This window comes from Callithrix jacchus, chromosome 1 (genome assembly GCF_049354715.1).
Source record: "Callithrix jacchus isolate 240 chromosome 1, calJac240_pri, whole genome shotgun sequence".
In the NCBI taxonomy this organism is placed as follows: Eukaryota; Metazoa; Chordata; class Mammalia; order Primates; family Cebidae; genus Callithrix; species Callithrix jacchus.
Window position 1 is genome coordinate 103380481 of NC_133502.1, and position 24318 is coordinate 103404798.

At 38.2% G+C, this 24318-nt stretch overlaps 1 protein-coding gene across 8 annotated transcripts in view; it reads right to left on the minus strand.

Annotated features, from left to right (window-relative positions):
* TLE4 (TLE family member 4, transcriptional corepressor) overlaps window positions 1-24318 on the minus strand; it is a 149138-nt gene that overhangs the window by 90937 nt on the left and 33883 nt on the right. For 4 of the 8 annotated variants that reach the window (XM_035304155.3, XM_035304146.3, XM_035304166.3 and 1 more), the window contains exons 5-6: window positions 20985-21047; window positions 6420-6494 (exon numbers count right to left, since the gene is read on the minus strand). In XM_035304155.3, coding sequence (XP_035160046.1) covers window positions 6420-6494; window positions 20985-21047 — 138 coding nt within the window. The remainder of the gene's footprint in view (window positions 1-6419; window positions 6495-20984; window positions 21048-24318) is intronic. The other 4 variants (XM_035304196.3, XM_035304185.3, XM_035304213.3 and 1 more) reach the window with 1 other exon arrangement.

Consider the following 24318-nt stretch of genomic DNA (forward strand, 5'->3'; position numbering starts at 1 on the left):
CCTTAAAAACCTCACCTAAGTGCTTGACATTCAACCACAGTCATTAACCCTTTAGTTGCTTGTTTGGTGTGAGACTGCCTCTCACAGCCCATGCCTCCTCCCTCAACTTTGAGGGGCACAAAGCAGTCCGACACCACAGGAAAAAGGTCTCTGACTATATGGAAGTTGGTGATGCTGTGTGTAGACACACTGCTGGCAGGAAATCATCAGAGAATTACAAAAGGAAACGCAAAACCAAACAAATACAACCTATAAAAAGAGGTAACACTCTGGAACTGCAAGCTTGCAGGTTGCCTTATTCTCTGTTTTAGTCTGTTTTCTTCAGACCTCTGCACAACCTCAGACTGCTAAGCTCTGTGGATCTGGGAAAGCCACTTTCTTCTCAGTGGAAGCCAATGCCCACATCCCTCCTCAGATACATCTACCCAGACACATTCTGCAACTCTGGTAACACTGTACTCAACTCTACAGCATGGAAGTGCATTCACTGGGGGAGAAGGAAAGGATGGCTCAACTCCAAACAGAAAGAAAAAACTGTAGCACTGCTGGCTAGTACCAATTTTAGCGATAAGAGGATAGACTGGCTTCTAGAAATTTCTCCCAGGGAAGCTTTGTTATAGAAAATAACTGAGAAAACATCACAAGCACAAATCAGAAATCCTATTCCTTACCTAGTGTTTTTTGGGCGTCTCTGAAGTGCAGGCAGAGTTTTAAAATTACTTAAATATATGAGAGTCTTTGTTATGAGAGAAGGGAAATTACTCCCTCTTAGAGCCTCATCAAACTGTAGCAGAAAGATTAGATTATGAATACATCATTCAATAATGTAGTCCCCTGCTCCATGGTAAATGAACCAGTTTAGAAAGAAAAAGGGTGAGGGGCAAGCATACTCACAGAAGATAAAGAAGAATGTGATGTAAAACTGCTTTGGTTTTCCTGCCATCATTTGATGAGAGAAGGTGAGTAAAGCCCTCCAAGTACAAAAACCAGAGTATATCTTCAAGCCAGCCCCTGTCCCATTGTGCAAGCTGTGTGTGTACAAGATGCAGCCAGTGGCCAGCATATTTTATAAAGCCTTTAAGCTCCAGGCACACTATTCAGTAAAGACAGTAACAAAGCTGAAATAACAATCTCTGATAAATATATTTTATAGCTCATTTTAAATTTCATTCTGTATTACATACATCTAGAAATACCAATAGTAATCAGCTGCAAGAAGCAAAACAAGACAGAGAAGCTTACCTGTAAGTTTACTAAAAAATATTTTAAAAGTAACGTGAAAGCTGAGTCGCACAGCTTAGCTGTTAAAGAATACGTTTTACACACAGAACTCGCATCAGAAAAGGAGCCGTGATTCTAGTACACAACTACAATTACCTACCTACCTATACTCTAAAGCCCTCTTAAGTAGCTTGAGGCCTATGAAATCAAATTGTAAGTGTCTGTGGGGAAAGCAGAGGGACTGGGCTTGGCTGCAGGTAATTTTGAAACGATCAAACAACAGGAGTAGAGGCCTACGAAAAGTGAACCGCGGAATGAGGAAAACTCCAAATAAACATGTATTCTCTAGCCTATCACTACTGTGGGCAACTGAAGCTCCATCCTACTGCATCCTTTTGTGTAGTAGTATAGAAGGCATCTTACAGGTGTCCCCCCAGGAGAGTGCAGGGAGCATTCTACTCTCTCTGTTTACCTGTGGGGTTCAGGGTTACCCATTGTGGCTGTAATTCCTGCACTCTTCCAGGCTGTGCATGGGAAGTGAAAGGTGGAGTCCCACAAAAGTCTCCCACAAAGCACTGTGGGGAAGCAAGCACTTTCACAGTGTGGTTGACTGGAGGTGCTGCCAAGCTGTGGGACGCATGTTGTGGTGGCAAGGGCTAGACAGAAAAAAACTGAGTGCTACGTGGTGGGCTCACGAAGGAGAATACCTTGGTAAAAAACGTGAGGGCATATTTTTCCATTTAACTTCAAGTTGTGTGTTATTGGAGGCCATGTATCCACAGCGGTATACTTCCTACACTTGTGATGTAAGGGAGGGAAGCACACACACACATTTTTATATATACCTGCATATTTATATCTTTCCCTTTCTGCCTAATGGCTAAATTGTTTAAAAAGAATACAATGAAAATGACCACAGGGGCTCATCCAAATGCCTTTGAAAGTTAAAATAGCAATTTTGATATCTATAACAGAAAAGAAGAAACACACATTTTTAAGCAGTTATACTGCAAGACCCTCTTGCCAGGATTTCAGTGTAGATAGAATACACACATGCGTGCGTGCACACATAAATTTAAGGTTCAATCATATGACAAGGACAAGAAAACAAAATGCTAAGGGGGGGAGGACCCCAAAGGTATTGTCTTTCTTTTTTAAACTAACTCAAACACATAGGATGGTAAAGGCAATGTCATTTAAATCATTTCCTTAGTAATACAAGTAATATTTAAATAGATTTAATAGTGCTGCTCCAAACCAATGAATTATGGGTTTAAAACCTATTAAAATGTAATGTTTTTTTCCTGAGCTGAGAGGAAAGAGATTTAAATCCACTGAATTTTAATATTTCAGCTTGAGCTGCAGGAGGTAGAGAAAGTCCAAATGAACTATTCCATCAGCACCATTCAAGCATGAACATTTTAATCAGTTTTACTTCCTTGGAGTTCTCTAACACAGTTTACGCTGTCATTCTGAAAGCACTTAACACAGAGAGTGTGAAAAACCACCAAGGCTTGTTATTGCCTTCACAATTGATGGCAAATAATTTTGCAGACTTCCTATCATTAAAATGTCACTGCTAAAAATTGAGGTTCAGCATTTCTTGTGCTAAACTGCAATTCCTACAACACCATGGCATACCTGTTTCTTAAGGGTTTTTCAGGGGTGAGGCGTGCTTTTTTCCAAATACATACATTTCTATCATTTTTTCCCCTCAGAGTTAGGTTTAAAAAGTGGGTTGGGGGTTTCCAAAGGAACCACATTGTCTATTTTTATAAGCCAAACATTTTCTTTTCCACTATTCATACTGACTAAACTTTTTTCCTTAATGGTAGCTTCTTTGGTGAAATTCTTATGAGGTTCCAAAGTCAGCCTCCTTTATTAAGCATAACCACATTCACACAGCATGTACTGATTATATAGCATAATGGATTTAAAAAGCATTTGAAGATAGTCGGATGACTCAATTTAATAATACAGGAAATGAAAACATCATTTCTAATTAGATCATATTACTGATTTAAAGCTACAATTTGTGTGTTGTTCCAACAGTGTGATCTCGCAGAGATTCTAATTTAAAAACACAGTGGCTAGCAAGACACATGACAAAATCAAAGGAGATCCATAACATTCCCCTGGCCCATCTGGGGGAACTTGGGGAAGGCCTGAAGGAAAGGCACAATACCGTCAATTCAAAACAAAACACAAAATAGCAACTACAGAACACAACACAGGAATTTTCCTGGTTTTCTTCCTTATAAATAAAAGATAAATGATATTTAACTTATTTCAGTCTATCAACAGTTTTAAACTGAACATGACCTGTGAAAGAAATCATTATAACTGTGTTTCATTCCATTAAACACAACTAGCTTATTGTCAAGAGAACAGCCTCCTCTCCAGGTTTCAGGCTCACTTCAGCATTTTGCATTTAAACTGCATGGATCACTGGTTTGGCTCATTTACCAATGAAGGTAGAATAATATTGCAGAGTTAAAAAGGTGCTTCATCAGATTTCATTAAATCTGGGAACATTTGCTCTTGTCTGGATAGTGTGCATACATATAAAATAGACACATATGTAGTAATAAATAAATGAGGGTCTGCAGGGGTTTAGATGGGTCTTCGCCTCTCAGAGGAAAACTGTCATTCCTTCAGTGTAGAAAATCACTGCTTACTACATTTGAAAAACCAAATAACAAAAATCTAAAACTGGCTCCTCATTGTTTTTGGTAGTGGGTCAAAATACCACCACCTTATCCAGCCATCTATGCTCAAGGCACAGAGAACAGCAAGTGCCTTTAAAATACTGCAATGTTCCAACTCCAAAAACTACTGGATGCAAGGCACTACCATGGCTAAAAAGACAAAGAGAATCTCAGCGGCAAAAATTCATCGAGTGAGTTTGTAACTGAGCTCTTTTCTTCTCACTTGGTTTGTGGTTCCCTAAAACTGCTGGATTTGTTTTCCTATTTCTGTAATCTGTTTTCCAGAAGAGTCAGTTTCTGTGATTTCTGACTCCATTTTTTGTTTGGATACCAAGAGTGTGGAACTCCCATCAGATCCTACTATAGTATATGCCGCTCTGATAGCACACGGTGCTGCTTTGACAACATGTATTGCTGAGTTAGTTCTTTGAATAAGTTTTAAGTCACAAAATTAAATTAGCTTTATTTTGATAATTAAATCCATATAAACACAATATGTCAGTAACCTGGCTGCAGTCTAATAAATCCTCATTCCCCTGACAGAAGGCAATCTGCCATTCCATTCAAAATAAAATAAATAAAAATGAAATAGATATAAAACAGTATTAAAAATATTCTTGATGTGATGTAGAGAAGGGAACTTGTTATAATTTTATATCTTCCCTCATATTAAGCAACATTCAACACAAAAACAATGTGTTTTTTGTTTAGCTTAATCTCTCCACTGTGCAGTCACTAAAAGACTCAAAAAATAAAACATAATAATAATAACCCATTCTGTTTTCCTAGAAAACGCTGTCAATCAGACATAAGGCAGGATGGCTATCTGTATTTTAGCCATTCATACAAACAGTAAACACTAAGCTAGAAATGATCCAGCAACCTCTCCTATCAGGGATTACTCTGCACATTCTCTCCATGTTAAACAGCTCAGACAGCAAAGAAATGTAAGTTATATCCCTTCTGACTCCTAAAAGATTTGGTAAAAAAAATATCCACAGTGAGTACAACACCTGCACTTGTGCACAAACTTCAAGTGAGCACAGCTGGTTTTAAATAAATAAATAAATATACACACACTTAACTTTAAAATTAAAGCTCTCTCAAATTTAAAAAAGCAATATACTGCTGTTTCCTGCAGTTTTTGGAAACAAAAACCAATTGTGAAATATATTCATCTCTACTATCCGTCCCTACTCCCACCCAGCACAGAAAATGTATGACAAATGTTATTCATGATTCTACGTGGCTTCTTCTGATTCAGCCTCTTCTTTCCAAGGTGCACTTCAGAGGAGATAAAGGTCACTCTTTTCCATTCATTATGTCTGCTAATTTCCTACCAGTTTTTTTTCTTTTTTGGTCAGAGGGACACAAAATAGAGCTCCAAACAGCCCATTAAAAAACAAGCTACAATCAGACTACTGAGCCCTCAACATCAGCAGCAGTGATCCCAGAGTTCTGATTTCCTTGTTAAAAGACAGAGGAATAATTGAAGCAATATCTTCACTTCAGATTGATTATCCGGCAACCCTTATCCACATCTTCACTCAGCAATTTGAATTTTAATGAAAGTAAATGAAATAATTAGCATTTCAAAGTGTGTTTGATACACTGACAGAAAAAAAAAGACTTTTGTGTATAATCTATACACAAAAGAAAGTATTTGGGAGGGGACAGAAAGAGGAAAATACAGTTGTAGTGTCTCCATTAGAATAACCCAAGGAACTGCTTGTACAATCAGCATAAATAGAGAGGTGAGTATGACGCTCTTTACAGCTACAATTTCTCGCCTTTATTATTATTTCTAAGTTTCAGCGCATAATTTTATTACCTGTTACATTCATCTGAGAAAAAATATATATACATAAGCAGAGTTGAAGTGACTGCCCAAACCCATGAATTCCAGCACAATTTCTATGCAACATTAATGCCACTATTGCCAAGAAGTATTTTCTAAATGGGCCACTCATTTTTTTAAAAAGTGTAATTCATCTATTATTTCTACTTCAAATGAACACCAACCCGTAAGAGCCACTCATGACAGGGGAAGGAAGAGTAAGTAGAAGGGGAGATATGAAAAATACACCTCACTGAAAGTGACAGTAAGATACTCTACGTGATTATTTGAGGAAAGAGAAAAGAAACGAGGTCATTTTAACATCAGGGCAATCTATGTCTCTTTTTTTGGCCTAGGTTAGCTACAGAAGCTGATTGCAAAGAAAAGAAATATTATGAAAAAGAGCTATCCAGTCTCCTTGGAGGAGAGTTTTCATGAACACATCAACTTAAATTGGTGAGGATGCGATCCAATGTTTCTGAGGCAGCCATCAAATTTCACAGGAGATTGAAGGCAAAGTGCTTAATTTCATTTTGTAGTCATCTATTGCTTTTTGCCCCTTTGGCGGAACAAAATGTAAAAAGAAAGAGCGAGAGAGCTGATGACAAACACTAAGTTCAGAAGTTCAGAGCTAAAATGGAAAGGCCACGTACCCCAATGATGGCGTTCAGTTCTGCCATGGTCACCTGCTTGGCCCGTTCCACAGCCTGCACCACTTGTTGCTGGTGCTATAAATGAAGATCAGAAACAGAATACAATTATTTGTTTTCTACTCAGTCAAGAACAGCTTTTCCTAACATGTCCTCTAACTTCAATTACATGCAAAACAGCATTTGGGGGATCTCCAGATTTCCAACACAAGTTTGAGGTGATGGATGACTAAATGTCTAGGGTACCTCTGGGTCTACAAAATTGAGGAGTCACTGGGCATCCAACTGCAGGTACCATCTCTGTGACCCCATGAAAAATGCTCCTTTACAACAGCTTAAATTTCACTTTCAAGTTATGGCACACTTTGACCACACATCTGCTATTAGTACTAACAAACAAAACACAACCCATCCCACTTGCTTTCTTTATACCCACTCCCTTTTCTCTTTGCCATCTACATTAAAAATTTTTTAAATTACTTCCTGGAGGTAATTATTTTTAATTTTTCTCCTGATTCTTTGTTAGCATAGACACCAGAACAACATACAGCATACATGTTTCTTCTGAAAATCTGCAAACTGTTCATGTTTTAACTCCTATCATGAAGGGCTGCATATTTAAAAGAGATCAAAAATGTGGAATTCAACTTTAAGAACTTCAGGTATTTCTTTTAAATCCAACAGAAAAACTAAAGCCCAAAAAAGTTTAAGATACTTTTTTATTTTTTAAAGAAAAACTAGGATGGACAGTGCAGGAAAATCCCTCCATCCAAATTCAGTTCCAGTGAGAATAAGAACTGATGTTAATCAATTTTTGTAACAGAAAAAGTAGCACAGAAGTCTTTATATGGGGGCACTCATTTATAATCTAGACAGAGAAGTACTTACAAGAATTACCCCCCCATCCAAATACTAAATAAATATTATTTCCCATTAAATACATTTGACTACTCTAGTATCTACAGTCAATTTTGGTTTAAAATCAGTCTTACTGGGTTCCTTTCAACTTGGTTTAGTGAATGAAGAACCAAAGGAACTCCACTGTGAAACAGGCACTCGTCTGTATGCCTGAAGAGTTTAATTTTGGTTAATCTCAGTTGAGAAATTTAGCTGACTTTCTTCACTTATTTGAGGAAAATATGAAGCTCAACTACTACACTGCTTAATACATACAAAGAGCTATCAGTTCAATGTGGAATTCTCTGTGAACCACCTGGTCCCCATTCCAAAACCCTCAAATATACAGTTACTGAGATTACGCAGGGTGACCACTATTTCTACCTTTGAGCTGTGTAAGGGAAGCGGGGAGGCCACCTGGAAAGGGAACTGCTTTACATTAGTTATCTACAATGTGATGTTTTTACTCTTGGTTTCCTAATATTAATGTATATTTTGTGTCTATGACTAATGGAAAGAAAAATTCCAAATAACAGACCATCCAATCTTAAGCTTTTAGTAGACTCTGACTATTAAACTATATACTTTTTCATATTTCTTAATTGTAGGCGTTTCAGTTTCAAAGCAGGGGGTTAAGAAGTAACCCCAAAGTCTATTTACAGATATGTCCATTCCATTCTCTTACTCCTTATAATACTTGCCAATGTGGAAGAAAAAGTTTCTTTCTCTCCAGCAAGTAAATAGAAGGGCACAGTCAATAAAATGGCCAGTAACTCTCATTTCAGGTTCCCCTAAAGCCAACCTGACTATGTATGTATACTGAGCACTTACTGTGTGCCAAACACAGAGCTCATGCTCACATTTTAGACAATTTGATTGTCTGGGTGGTGAGAAATGGCAGTAGTTGGAAGACGGGGGGAAAAAAAGTAGGACAGAAATGTTTACGGGATTTTGCCAACTTTTTACTCAACAATGGCAGATTAAAACTTCCAAACACCTGAAACAAAGGACCACACTTAGTCGCATCTACCAGGTATTCATTCTACTCAAGCATTCATTCATTCAACAAAAGTTTTAAAGCTCTTACTCTCCCATTTCTCCATATTATTGAAATATTAGCTGTAAGTATTCAAAGAACCGTTCCTTGAGACTGAGATATGCAAAATACATCCACTTAGTGCCATTCTACCATGAAGACTTTAAGATACTTTTTTTTCACCACTTGTTTTATAAGCTAGATTCCAATTGCTAAAATAGGGTAAAATGCCTTAGGCAGCGGGAGATATCTTTCTGTGTCGGCATTAAAATCAAGCACATTTTTTGAGAAAACCGGAAGCATACGCCAGCGAGCCATAACTCTGACAGCCTAAAGAAATTCCTGTTATAAAGCTAAAATGACAATGTAAGTCATGATTCGGCTTCTCCTTTTTGATGGCAATGGCCATGGGCTGATACAGTATCTGAACTTTACCTGTAATTCGGAATTCTACTTCCCTATATTCCTACTTACAACCCGTGAATCATTCATTGTTTAAGGACCTTTTGAATAGAAGCTCCCTAAGGCAAACAATGCCTCCTCCCCTGTGTGCTCTGAAAGCTCCAGAAACACCCTAATATATTAGCTCACTCAGCCACACCATGTAACATTACACCACAGCCTGAGGAAGCACCCACCAGGGAAGGTGAGAAAATTAAAACTCAGAAAGGGGCAAAACATTACATACAAAAGAGAAAGATGAACACACAAGGAAGCCCAAAGTACTCCTGTAAACTGGCCCAGGTGGCATTTTTTTTTTCCTGTTTTCGGGTTTTAACAAATAAGCTCTCACTCAGAAAATACAGCAACTTTTTCACATCTTCCTAGAACTATGAGGGCTGTCCCATTATGTCTACCTTATCTTCCACTTTCCCTCCCCTCCCCAATCTGTCCTCTCTTCCCACTCCCCACACATCTCATTTCCTCTTCTACTTCCTACTTGTTCCCTCTGCCACCAAGCCAGCACTAGCACCAGAGTGGTGGGTCTAGCCAATCTGCATAAAGCAACAGAGTTGTCATCTTTCTTACTGCTCCAGCTGCTCACTCAGATATGTGTCCTGTTTGAATGTGCCACCAGTACCACCAAATGAAATGCTACTAAGAATATATTAATAAGCCAAGGATAAGAGAAGGGGCTTCTAACTGGGATTTTGAAGAGACCAAAAAATGTCCAATTATTTATTCTTTAAAATACTGTAATTTATCATTAAAAAAAATTATAAAAGAAAAACAAACCCTTAGATTGTGGTGATGGTTATATGACTCTGTAAAGTTACTGAAAAGTATTGAGCCACACACTTAAAATGAGTGAATTTTATGATGTGTAAATTGTACCTCAGTAAAAAACCATTTTTTAAAAATACAGTGATTTAAGTAATACAAACATGGTTGCAGGGGGAAAGGACCAGCAAAATGAAATTCTGTACATTAAATCACTTGCCTTACTTCCATCATCACAAAATTATTTTTGGCATTTGTTCAAAAAAAGTATTAAAATATTTTTTCCTATAAGAGACTAAAATAATACAAGCTCATTAAGTCCAACAAAGCCTGCTAGAAAAAAAAGGGATCTTAACAAACCAGCAATATGTGTATAGTAAATATTTAATGTATATTTCTTAGAAGGTATGATGATGAGCATACCTGCCATGCCAATGTTTTAGGGCACAGCAACAGATGCAATACTTCTAATAAAAAACAAGACACCTTAGAATTAAAAAAACAAAAACAAAAAAAACTCATCCTAAGGAATAAACCAAACAAAAAGACAAAATGTTGATTACTGCTGATGTTTTGTAGGGGTACTTTAGGTTCACTACATTCTCCCTCTACTTTTAAAATATGCTTCAAATTTTATAAATTAAATTTTTTTTTTAATTAAAAAAATACTCCCCCTATTGATAGGGGTAGTGAAGGAGTATAAGGGTAGAGATAGGCATAAAATGAACTAGGATTCTCATAATGAACAACATTAATTAAAGTCTCCAACATGTAAGACCAATGGCCCTGCTTCTCACAGAACTCAGATACAGAGCACATCTTGTAACAGAGGAATACAGGACATAAAATACTGAGAGAAGTTTTAGGAGGAAATGGCCAGCACACTTCTAGGGGCATCAGGGAAGTCTTTGTTCATTTCTTTTCATTCATTCATTCAAATATTTATTAAGCACCTACTGTGCACCAGGCACTGTGGTAGAAAGATACTGAGGTTAGAGTAATGAACAAGAACCACAGTTCTTGATCTCATAGAATTTAAACTCTACCAAGGAAAACAGTCGGTGAATTAATACTCAAAAGGCTCTGTAATTACAACTGGAGGATAATTTCCATAAGAAAATTACAGAATTCTATGCAATCATTTATCAGGGAAATATCTTAATGTAATCTTGGGACTAGGGGAAAATTCCCTAAGGAAGTTGACCTGACAACTGAGACCTGAAGGATTTGCAGGAATTCTATAGATGAAGAATGAAAAGAAAAGAATTTCAGGCAGAGGGAAGAGAACTGGGTAGGAGCCTTAAATGAAAAGGAGCTTGCCTCTATAGAAAAGGAGTAAGAATGTCTGTGTGGCTGAAAGAGGAGAACAGGTAGGGGACACAGCTGCAGACAAGCCTAGTACAATTTTATGGGGCCTTCTTGGTATGACATGACACATAAGCAAAAACACTTTAAAGTGGAAAGGGTGTGCACACAAAGAAAAACAAAGGCAAATGGATGAAGACACGAATGTAGCCTGGGAATGGTTCAAAGAACAAAGTACTAATGGGAAATGAATTCTGGCAAGACAGAAGGAGGCCAAACAGTGAAGGGCTTTGCATGACATGCAAAAAAGCTGGACTTTATCCTGGTTGGAAATGAGACATTATTAAAAAAATTTTAAGCAGCTGCCTGCTATCAGTTCTGCATTTGAGTAAGATGGATCTGGAAACAGTAAAGAAGGTGGATGGCAGAGAGGTAAAGCAGATTGAAGGATGAACCGTTAGAGGGCTGCAATATTCCAGGGTGAAAGATACTTAGGCCCAAACTTGGATCAAATGCCCTTTGGCTAACAGGAGCCATTAGCCACACGTACTTAAGAAGCCACTCAGAAATTCAGAATTGGAAAAGGCCTTCAGAGATCATGAGACGTGCCAGAAGTACCCCAGGCACTATTAACAACCAATCAACCAACAAAAGATTCTCCCCTCTCCAAAAGCATGCAGATTTCTAAAGGCTCTCTGGGCTGAGGGGATTGGGATGGTGGAACTACAGTACCAACCACAGGCCAAAGGCCACTACTCTATCCAATGAATGAATCTCCTCTGTCACACCCTAACTAAATCTCTCCTTGATCACCTCCTGTGAAAAGGAACTCACTACCTCATGGACAAGCTTTTTCCATTCTGGGATAATGAGCCCTAATACTAAGTTGAAATCTACTCTGCCATAAATTCTTTCCCACTGGACCCAGTTTTGTCTCTAAATTCTCCTCCACTGACTGACATATTTGAAAATGGCATAATGCATGTTCTCAATTTTATTTCTTCCAGGTTAACCATCCTCAGGTCACTCAACAATTTCTCTGTGTCATGGGGCTCTAGCCCACTCATCCATCCTTCTGGCTAGTCTTCTTTCAATGCACAATGTGTCTAGAACACAATACTCCAGGTATGGCCAAGCAGATCAAATTCAAGTGAAAGGATCACTCCATGTCTGCTAAGTCAGGGTAAAAATCCTACTAAGCCTTTTCAGCAACTCTATTACATTTATTAGTACAAATCAACTTTAAATTTAATCCAATCTCCCCAAATCAGCCTTTCCTATACAGTATTCGAAGAAATGTCAATCTGATACAGTCTGCATATTTGTCCCAGTGCAAATCTCACACTGAATTGTAATTCTCAATGCTGGAGGTGGGTTCTGGTGGGAGGTGTTTGGGTCATGGAGATGGATCTCTCATTGTGACATGGTAAAAAGCCCCATAAACCTGCGTACCTCAACCATACCTCAGCTTTCTGTTGAAACTGCTCTCTATAACCCAAATGTGAATAAGTATTTAAGAACTGTAATTGCCACCTTACCCAGACAATGTGTAAACAAATGCTAATCTTGACTTTTGTGAACCACTTAAGTAACAATCAGAATGTCAAAAAGTCCACTGGCCCTTGGAATGTCCAGAGCCCCTCACCCTTATCTCCACCCAGAAGGTGATTTACAGAATCTACTAGCCCTCGGAATGTCTGAAGCCCCTCACCCCCACCCCCGCCCCTCACCCTCACTCCCAACGTGATTTTTACGGGTATAAAAGGTCTTGACACCCTCCTTTCCGGGCCACAGGTTGGAGAGACGTGAGTCCTCCATGGCTGCCAGCAATAAAGACCCTGCAATTTGGCATACTTTTGTCTTGGTGTTGACTTTCTATGCTCGCGCCACTACGACATTATGGCCTGATGTTGTCTTCACAATAGAGAGTGAGTTCTCAAAAGATCTGGTCCTTAAAAAATGTATGACACCTCCCCGCTCAATCTCTCCTCTCTCTCCTGCTTTCACCATGTGATATGCCTGTTCCCACTTTGCCTTCCACCATGAGTAAAAAAAGCTCCGGGAGTCCTCCCCAGAAGCCAAGCAATGTTGGTGCCATACTTGTGCAGACTACAGACCCATGAGCCAATAAATCCTTTTCTTTATAAATTACCCACTCTCAGGTTATTTCTTTATAGCAATGCAAGAACAGCCTAACAGTCACACAAGAAATATACACGCATACACAAACACAGGTTTAATATGACAAATACCTGGTAAACTACAGGTTGTCTCAGCACCACAAAGCTTAGCAAGGGTAAATATGTAAACCTGACTTCCCAAACCATTTTTGCTGTGAAACGCGGGATTAAAGTTCTTAGGTGCACACTACTGACTGTCTGGCCTTGTCTTCTCCACTCTCACTCACGTGGAGACAGGGCATTCTTCATGGACAGGTAAGCTCTACAAATTCAGTGCTGTCCAACAGAACTTTGAGCAATGTTGGAAATGTTCTGTATCTGTGCTAATAATATGACAGCCACTAGCCACATATGGGTGGATACCGAGCACTTGAAATGTTGCTAGAGTAACTAGGAAACTGAACTGTTAATTTTATTTAACTTTACACAGTCACTACTGTATTGGACAATGCAACTCTACTCAAAGTGCCTTCAAACTTAGCTCCAGTAATAATAATCTAATCACTACCTAACTAAAAGTCAAAGAAATAAGTCAGTTCTCAAACACTCATTAATTTTTTAAGATGTACAGATAAAGTTCAGCATTGCTGCCTTTGGATGAAGGCCCACATTTAAATCACAGGAAAAAAAGTTCTACCTCCTGAGAATCATTTTTCATTTCCGGAAGTCAAACAGGACATGATGCCACCAGATGAATCTTACCAAACATCCAATTGTCACCAAAATACATGGTCATATATAGTAAGCCAATCAGTCAACCACGAAACATGGGACAAAATTATGCTGATGGCTCATTATTATGAAAAACTATATATATATAATTTTTTTTAATGAAAAGTTACCAATGCCCACAACCTAATATAAAAATCAGAAAACTGGACCAAATACCCAGAAGCCCCAATCCACATCAAGAGAAGAATATTCTATTGACATGGATGCCTTCTATTGACATGGATTGGGGCTTCCAGGTATTTAGTCCATAAAATAAAACATATATTTTAGAACATTCTTCCGATATATGGCACTGTCATAATGCATTACCAAGACCAACAAAATGGCCCCAACTAGGAAGCAAACATGACCTGTGCAGGCTGCTGGCACTTACATGAGCACTCTGTGAAGATGGTCTTAGGGGTGTCACTGCGTGCTTACCAGGGGATCTCTGATTTTAACCATGCTCTCCTATACTAAACCTGTTATCACAAGCCGTTGATTCCTTACAAAGTTAACAAGCAATAAGATGAGTTAATCTGGTATGATTGTAAGGCAATAACACTGCCACCAGTGCATATAACCACTGTATTTTCTTCATTTCCTCCCTAAGGCATAATATGAAAGTGACTGATCACATTTTTCAACTTCCATTTCACAATTATTCTATATATGAAAAATCTGGTTCCAAGTAATTCAGTACCATATTAACCCAGGTGCCCAAGTAAACAGCACCTGAGATACACCCATATATCATAATGTATTGGAAGGGGTTTGTTTTCCATCAAATTACATGGACCAAATTTATGGCATGTCCAAAAGAGGGGTTTATGTCTTGTTTGGTATGACTAGCTTTTCTAGCTCCTGGAACTGTAATTCAAATAAACTCATATTATCACTATTATGTAATTGAATATTATTTTTCTACCATTTAAATGCAATGGAGAGTGCCCAACTACTACTTGGTACTACATGTTAGAAAAGCTAACAGAACAAAACAAACCAAGTTTTAAGTTAAAATTAAATTTGTACCAGAAAGCATTCAGGCTAGTATGTTCCCTTTTCCCTAGGTAAACATAAGAATAAAAACAGATGGTTTCCATTTTTTACTCCTAATTTCCCTTTATATTCTAAGGATCAGAGAAATATTGTTAAATAATGTAAAAAGAAGAATTTGTCTTGTTTCATTTGTTAAACCAGTATTTTCTTAAAATAACTGATGCAAGGGAAAAACAGCTCCATTCACAGGTAAGCCCAGGTCCCCTGGTGTGCTTCTCATCATCACAGTGATGAGAGGCTCCTCCATCAGCCTCTAAGCAGTTTGGCTTCTGTTTTAACTCAAAGGACAACAATAACAAACAGTCATGGAATTACAGGAGTGGAGAAGGGGGGAAATATCCCTCCTCCTTTGCACCCAATGACTAGAAACTAGTCTGCTAATAACAAGGTTAAAAATGAATGCCATTTCTCTAAAGGTAAAAATGACTATGAGTTTAATAAATGAAAATTGGGAAGCTACTGGTCATAAGAAACATAAATATAGACAGCCCACTGAGGCCATATTGTTCATATAGGTTCTTTTTCATCCCCTGTGCATGTATAAATGATAAATAATATCTGATGAGTGATCCTTCTCAAACATTTGAATGGTAAGGAAGAGACTACTATTAACAAGAACTATGCATTATTTTATACCTTATATAACTGAAAACATGAGATGTGCTAATTACACGAGCTAGAGTTTGTTATGTAAAGATAAACCATTAGCAGTAACAATAGTAATACCCGTAATTTTTATTTTGTGCATTGTATTATGTCTGGAAGCAAGTGATAGTTGTCCCCAGTAGTCCTTCTCTAACATGGCTCTTCCAATGAATGTGCTCCTTGTTACTGAAGCTACTCAGTTAAGGCTACATTTCTTTTTCTCCCTTACACTATCCGCTGACAGGTTAACTAAGTGCTAGCCATTGCAAAGAGACAAATATGTGAGCATTTTCCTCATCATGCCCTTAAAAGGAAATAATTTGCCCATTCATTTCTCTTTCCTGCCAGGTGCCACTGGGGCAAGACACGACAGTGTGAGGATGATGAACATCAATATAAAAGGAACCCGAATTCATAGTATCATGGAGTCACCAAATGTGCTACAGATGGCTTCGCTGCCAACTATTACTATTAGGTGAGAAACAGCTTTTTTTTTCTTGAACAAACCACTGTTCCTTTGATCTCTGTTAAAGCAGCCAAACATTCAGCGAGGTCCTTAAACTATCACAAATCCTCATATAACAATCCTACAGTACAGGTATCCCATTATACTGATAAGCAAACTGCAGCCCAGAAAAGCTAAGTATTTTGCTCAACACCAAAGAAAGCAAGTGTCCGAGCCAAAATTTGGTCCTGGCTCTGGCTGACCTCTGGCTTTTATCACACTGCCTCTTGCCTAACATAGCTCTTCCAATGAATGTGCTCCTTGTTACTAAAGCAACAATTCTGAAAAAAACAACTGTACCCTGGGGGAATGATTTTTAACTAAAATGTAATAAACTTTTCACCTACTGACCTTACTGCCTTTCAAGAGTTTGAGGTTCTCAAAGAGCTTAAGAACACCTTGTAGATTTACTGTGAAGCATACCCTGTCTATCTTAAAAGTGATCCTTACAGGGAAACAAGAGTACAAAAAACACAACTGTCCTCCAACAGGTCCTCAACTAAGTGCACAGTATTTCCTGCTTAATTTAATAGGTTAAGACAAATAACTACTGGTTTACTAAAAAAATAAAAATATTCTCTTCCTCCTGAAAGACAATCTGTGTGGAGCTAAACGTCCACTGTTAGAAGCAGCTACTGGAGCTGCAAGGCCTAGCTAACTCCACAGAAAGACTGCCAGCCAGCTCATTTTGAAATACTACCTTGAACTCTTCCCAGTTTTTACCTAGTCATTCCTTTCCAAATGTCTTAGGACCCAAAATAACCTGAAATAGAATCCATTTCCTGGAAGTAGAACAGGAAAAGAGTGGGTGGGAAATGGCATTCCCTATGCCAAGTCTGTTACATTTTGATCACATAATGTACATTGCAAAGATGAACTTATTCTATAGGAATACTAAGGCTTAAAAAGATCAGCTTTGCAACACAAAGCTAGTGAAGAGGGAGAGCTAGTCCAATTCTAAATTAACAGAAATGCTGCCCCTTACTGCCTGGGTGTAACAGTGATGCATAATTTTCAGTCCACCTTAGACTCTCCTGTATGGAGATGCGTTCCTGGAATTGGGTTGGAGGAAGAGCTGTTACTGGGACACTGGAGGCAAGGCAATCTTCAGTTTTACTGAGGACTCACTGAGGTCTAAGGGTCTACAAACCATATCCCAAAATTGCCAATGGAAACAAACAAAAACACCGATTTTTAGCCAGCTTAGGGCCCTGGGTTCACTTTTAATTTTCGCTTTTTCTTCTATAAGGAAATTAGAGAGAAAGATAATCAACTCACATGTTCCCAAATGCAATGATTAGCTAAGGGAGGGAAAGCTGGTTCCAGGTCCTCCCAAGGGTAAACAGAGCTCCACTGCCACTACCGTGGCTAATACTAACAGTCAGTGGCAGTAGGTGCTTACTATGTGCTAAGCTACCCAGATATAATTCCAAGTAATGTTCACAGACATTGGATGTGCTTCATGCTATGATTAACTTCATCATACAGATGAGGAAACTGAGGCTTAGAGAGGCAACACACTTGCTAAAGGTCACCCAGCTTAGCCCGGTTAGAGTAAACCACACGATTTGTAATAGGGAGGCCAGGACCCAGATCCAACTGTCATCATCCTGGCATCTCTTGTTTATGGAACTGCCAACTCAGAGTTGATATTTATAGTTCTTCCCCTGCAAATGAGACCCAAAAAGGGAAAGAAAAGCGCTTCCCGTTTACCACCTTGAGATTGCTTTTTGAAGAAGAAATTTGAGTCTTACCCACTCCTAAAAGCTAAAAAGTGAGAGAAAAGAATAGCTTGGGACAGATGAGAGTTCACAAGGTTTTTCTAAATTCTGATATTGAGAATCCTGTGAAATTCTATTAACTCCAAGTGGTGGACACTCACTTTTAATGACAAGAGTTGGCAATATCTTTGTCAAATCCCTGTAACGCTGGAAGTAGTTGTACATGAGTGGACCAGCACATCATTAAAGTATATACGGCTATAATATTTTTTAACGTTTTAGTAAACTCTAATAGTAAAATATCTTTCTTTTTATATACAAACACACTTCAGGTACTTCTGAACTACAATTATACAACTCATTTGAAGTTAAAATTAAATGTATTTAATAGTTATCATTGAGTACTATATAATTTTTAAAGTTTAAAAAATGTGGTAAACCAGACGCAAGCAATATCAAGCAGGTATATTAATCAACACATAAGGACTAAATTAAAGAGAGACTTCATCTAACAGTATGTAAATATACCCCTTGTTCCTGTCAAACTCCAAAAAGCCTGATCACTCCTAGCCACTGTTCTGTTAGCTTATATACACTACTCTTCAGGAATTGTTCTTCTTTTTTCTAAATATGATCATTTAATTTTTAAATAAAAACATTTTAAAATAAATTCTAATGCAGCAGCTGTCGTTTTGGCAGTGAGACTGTCACACAGAGAGCCGGTGTTAAAAGATCAGATTAAGAGCCTTCAGTCCTGGCACAGAGTGACGCTCACAGCCATGCAAGAGTGATTTTCCATGCCTCTGAAGAGACAGGAAATAGAATTCATCTTCCTCTAATAACCTGCTCCTCCCCTCCCTCCAGATTATGGTCCATCTGGCTTCAGGGCAGAAGTAAAGAGTCTGATGTTCACAGAACGCCCAGAAGAGGAAAGAAGGTGGACAATGCTCAGATAAAAAACATCAGAGATGCCCTGATTTGAAGGAAACAAAATACTGTTTGTGTCTCATTTAGTAAAAGATATACAAACACCTTAGGAAACTAGAAAAAGAAGAGCAAATTAAATCTAAAGTAAGCAAAAGAAAACATATACACAGAATTAACATTTCCATGGCATAGATCAAGGGTGTCCAATCTACTGGCTTCCCTGGGCCACAGTGGAAGAAGAAGAATTGTCTTGGGCTACACATAAAATACACTATGATAACTGATGAGCTTTAAAAATAAAAAGCAAAAAAAAATCTCATAATGTTTTAGCAAAATTTACAAATTTGTGTTGGGCCACATTCAAAGCTGTCCTGGGCCACATGTGGCCTGAGGGTCCTGGGGTTGGACAAGCTTGGCATAAATCATTATTCATGAATCAAGGATTTCAACCAAGAAATATCAAAGTATTTGGGAAATAAACAGTTAAGTGGCATGACAACAGTTAAGTATGACAACTGTCCTCCCAACTAGAGCAAATCAGTTGCCAGTATCTCCCCATGGCTTTTATCTATAGGTACAACTTCCTTAGACAAGTAATTTCAGTCTAGTCTTGCTCAGCACCACTACTATTAAACATTCTGTTCCCACTGGGCCTGCTCACACAAACAACATAATTCATGTGGGAAAACAACTCACTGGCAAATCAGCTTCATTGACATCCCCAAAACAACCTTCGGCTTCTGAACACAATCCACAGAAATATGATGAGACCAAAGCCGCACCGGTGATCACATACAGGGGTCTGTGCCTATAGAGGCCCAAAGTCTAATACCACCCCAGGGACAATTCAAACTTTTTCCTATCACCTTAGAATATGACACCCCAGCCTGGTTACAGCTCTGTGGGTCACACATTCTTCCCATTCTCCATCTCCATAAAGCAGAGCTGCTTAAAGTAAAAAGTACACATTAATCTGGATCAGGCAGGGGGCAGACAAGTTTCCAAAAGAAATGCAAATACACCCCTTGACCCTCATTCACCAAGCCATCTAATCTAGTCATAAGCAAATCCTAAGTAAAAACAGGCAAATGCGGATATGACTAGTGGTAGGTTTTGTACTCACAGCTAAAGGAGGAGAAAAGACAACATATCCTTTGTTTATGGAGACCCAGGAAAGCATGTGAATTCAGTGTTAAGATTTGTGAATATGAGTGCCCCCTCCCCAGTACATAGTTATGAAGGGTACCCGTAGTTACTCAGGTCTAACCCAGTTCAGACCAAAGAAAAAATCATCTATAGCAATCTGCATATCTCTAAAACACATGCATGCTCAAATACTGGCCACATAACATAAGCACATGCCCTCTGGCAGGCAGGTGAATAAACCTCTCTCCTGAAAAGCAGTGACACAACACACTTATAGAACAACTGGGTAGGAGAAAAGTGCCTCTGTGCCTTCTCAGCCCATAGCACAAAGTATTGCAGCTACAAGACACACAGATATTTCATTAGCTCCTTCCTTCTTAAACTGGATCTTACCTGAGCAAATGAAGGCATTCAGTAATCCAGAAGCAAAAAATTATCTTTTTCCAGTATTCCCACTTAAACTTTGTGACTACCAAAAGCAAGCAGGGAGAGAAGAAAAGCCACAAAGGAAGCCAACAAGCACTAGAAATGCAACGCTTTATTCCAACCTGTACCCATTTGCTGACAGCATGCTCTTCCCCTGGCGGTGAGCAAGAGAACTAGCGAGCCACATGCCAGACTTTAGCAATGTGCTAAGCCTACCATCACCAAAACCTCATTTTGAGAAAAGTGACACTTAGAAAAAGGAGTTCATTGCGTTCATCTTGCAGATCTTTTCCCAAATGAATAATAATATAAAGACATAATCAGGTAACAAGAAGTAAATTTTTTAAAGTAACTAGCCAAAAGCTTCATTAGTTTGTTTACTACGCAGTCTTTGCATTTGAGATGTCTTCTGCCAATTCTTAACACCCAATCACAATAGTACAGAGTAAGCTCCTGTTTTCCTGGCAGTTTTTCAGTCTACCCTATTAGGTACGATTATGACAAACAAGCGTTAATTCCAAGCAACACTACAAAGATAGCAAAATATGTTAATGACTGAATTCTGCTTAACCCAACTAGAAAATATTCCATTACGTAAATACATTTAAATTATATTCCACAGAAAGTTAAGGTGTAAACGCTGGAATGAGAACACTGTTCCTTAGAAATGTAAATAAAATACAAACACCAAGAGACTGGCAAGGCCAGAGAGTCAGTTTTACAATCCCTTTTCTGCAAAACCACTAAAATGGCAACTTTTGGCCCAGTACCTAAAATCAACTATCTTACCTCTTGGGACAGGAAAGGAATGACTTGTGCACAGATAGCATTCAGCCTCTTGACAATCTCTGCCTGCAAAAAATAAGGGAAAGGAAAGCAATAAAGAAAACAGTCAGCTGGTTATAGATTCCCAAAATATTAACAGGATGATATTAAAACATACTTTATAATTTAGCTGGCTTATTTCCTAAGGAAGAGGAAAACTATCTCATCAGCAAGCCCATTAAAAAGCAGCAGTGACAACGGTGCCACATTAACAGCACAATTTATTAACCAGCATTCATCTTAAAAAGTTAACCTTCAAGGATCAGGGCAATATAAAATGGAATTTAATTTCTATGACTGGAAATCAGTTTTCAAAAGCCTTCACCAGGAACCTTGATCATACTAATGTTTTTCATAAAATCTGCAGTCAGTTCTAAGTGCTTAAGAATTTAGATAAGTAAAGATACATCCTTTCCTACATCTCAACTCCTTTAGTTAGTAACTCATTGGGTTTTTGTATTTGTGACCTTTGCTTTAAAAACACTGGTACTGTGATTTAAAACCCAAGACTCTGAACTTCTGAAATAGCAGTACCCAAGCAACCCAAAAAAGTGGGTTAATTCACATTCTTATAAATTCTTGGAGAATGGGATGCTTTCTTCAACCATAAAAATTTCCAAATGTGTTCTATCAGAGTTTTCGGTGCACAGAGGTTGAGATACACTAAATCTTATTACACTTAGCAGAAAGCAATCTATATGTATCTGAAGACTATCCTTGGGAACATTTTTTATTTTTTTACTGTAGATATACAAAAGTCCCAACAGTATCGGAGAACAGTCTATTCTCCAATAATTTTTGGAAGTACAGACATTTTAAACCAATAAGATGGTACAGAAAGTTAAAAAAATACATCACCACTATATGTTTTGTTTAAAAAGTTACCCACAGATTTACCAGTTTATCTTAATTTGTATTTTCAGATGGTGCCCTGTATACTTGTAACATATAAACACATAGTTTTTTTTTAATACACATACATACAAAATAGTTTATAGTTTAATGATGGAATGAAGGAAAGAGAGCTAAGATGCATTGAAAGGCAGAAAATGTAAAGAAATTACTATTTCTAAGACATTCTTAAATTCCATCCAGGGGTCAGTTCCTCATTTTATGAGAGGCCCAAAATGCTTTTTCTTGCCAAGTCATTACCAGAATGACAGTGACACTCTACTTGTGCAATCTAGGCTTCCTTCTTTCATCAGCAACCCTTCTAACTTTGTAGCTACGCAATCTTTTAAATGCCAGCACCTTAAAAACTTTGCTAGCAAAAAGAAAACACAAATTCACCATGAAGTTTCAAACCTAAGCTTTCCATTCCAGCCTGCATTACTAACAGGATGGACAAAAACCCAGCACCAATAAGCGGCAGTGAATAAGGACCCAACTGTGCTGACCTGATTTAATTTACTGCACTGGCCCCATGGAGCATTTAGCCATCCTTTAAGAATGCTTAAGCCACCATGAAGAGCTGCAATGGGAATCACCAAACCACTCTCCACCTGGACGAACATACCACAGTGGTTATGGGGTGAAATTTCAGGGTGAGCTAAGAAAATAGTGTAGCATTCACCAAACTGAAAGTACTGCGTCTCAAAGGCATTTGGTTGTTAAGCTTTTTGCAGGGAGAGGTGGAGGGGGAGAGAATAAAAGATAATGAGACACTTTGGGGCAGACCAAACTGATGATTCTAATGCTTAGAACCATCTGCCAAGCATATTTTCCTCATTATGTTGTTTACATAAATAAAATAGTCCCTTGCTAGGAGGGCTGAAAAATGTGTGGGCACATAAGAAAACTGAGTACTTTAGTTTGCCTACATAATCTAGGCAATAAAAACTACTCTAAGGAAACTTATTCATCTGTTGAAAATAACAAAATTTTGGACCTAGACTGTATTAAGACTGAGCAACTATTTTAAAAAAAAATCTACATATTCTTACAAATAAATGTAAAAAGAAGAGCCTTTTCTACTCAATCACATATGTTAACACACACACAACAGAAAAGGGAGAGTAGAAACCTCCCAAACTTTCATTAAAGGTCTCCTTTTGTTTAATAGACTTCTTAATTTCTTTAAGTTGTCATGCCAATGGATTTTCATGGTCAGGCTAATTGGCAGTGGGGGTGGGGGGTTGGATGTGTGTGTGATTTCATAAAATTAAGCAGGTCATTCTTCACTTTGAAAGCTAAAGTTGCCTCGGAAACACGGCTGCTTCCATGGTCATCTAATTTTGCCTCTTTTGTCCCATAGGACCCAGCTTTAGAGAGGCATCATTTATTTACAGGCCTTTCCACTGGGCTTCAGCGATCAGCCAATAACACTGTGGACACACACTTCTAATGGCCTATGTTTTGAAACTGAGTCTAATATAATGGCGTGGGGCCCAAACTCCTTTCCAGCACAGCCATTAAAGGATGTAGGTTATTGCTGTTGTCACCATTGATATTTGTCATTGTAATGTAATTAGGGCCCTAAAATGATGCATTACAGCCCTTGGCACAGCTTCTATTAAAATCTTTTCTTCTGCTCACTGAACTGCGACCTGCTTTCTGATGAATAACAGACAGACAGCTTTAGGGTAAGGAGCAGATTCATCAAAGAAGTATTTTTCAGCTTTGGGGAAAGAAGGCAACCTAAGAGGAAAAGCAATAGGGGAGGAAAAGCCACAATACACATTTGAATTTCATCTGACCACTTGAAATTCTGATTGCATCTGATGAATCTTGCTTAGACAATATATTCCCAGTCTTTGAATCACATGGTTAATCAGGGCTCTAATCTGCTATCCATCAGGCTACGCCAGTACTGTAGCTTCCAATCAAATTTATAGGTGATGTGGGTCATGCATCCCTGAGCAAGTACATTCACAGATAGCCCATTTAAACAGGCAGGGATTCTGAAATACTGCTGTTAGGTTTACTAGATATTATAATGGCATCTGATGGACACATTTGATGGCTTTATGGACACTGCTAAACTATTGCCTTTAGATGCCCATGATATTCCAAAATAGCATTAACAGCCCCAATAAAAGGACAATTGTTCATGTCAAAATGTAACAAAAAGGTCATACTGGCAACCACACTTTGTCAAACACATTAACAATTTTTGACAATTCTATTATATCTTCCATCTGAAGATATCCATTTAAAAAATCAGAAAGTTGCACACATATTTTCCTATCCGCAACTCACTACCATTCTATTTCCTCTCCTTTACACCATTCTCCAATAAAAAAGATAAACAAAATAAAAATGAGCACCATCACTACTAAAGAAAAAAACTTGGTTTGGG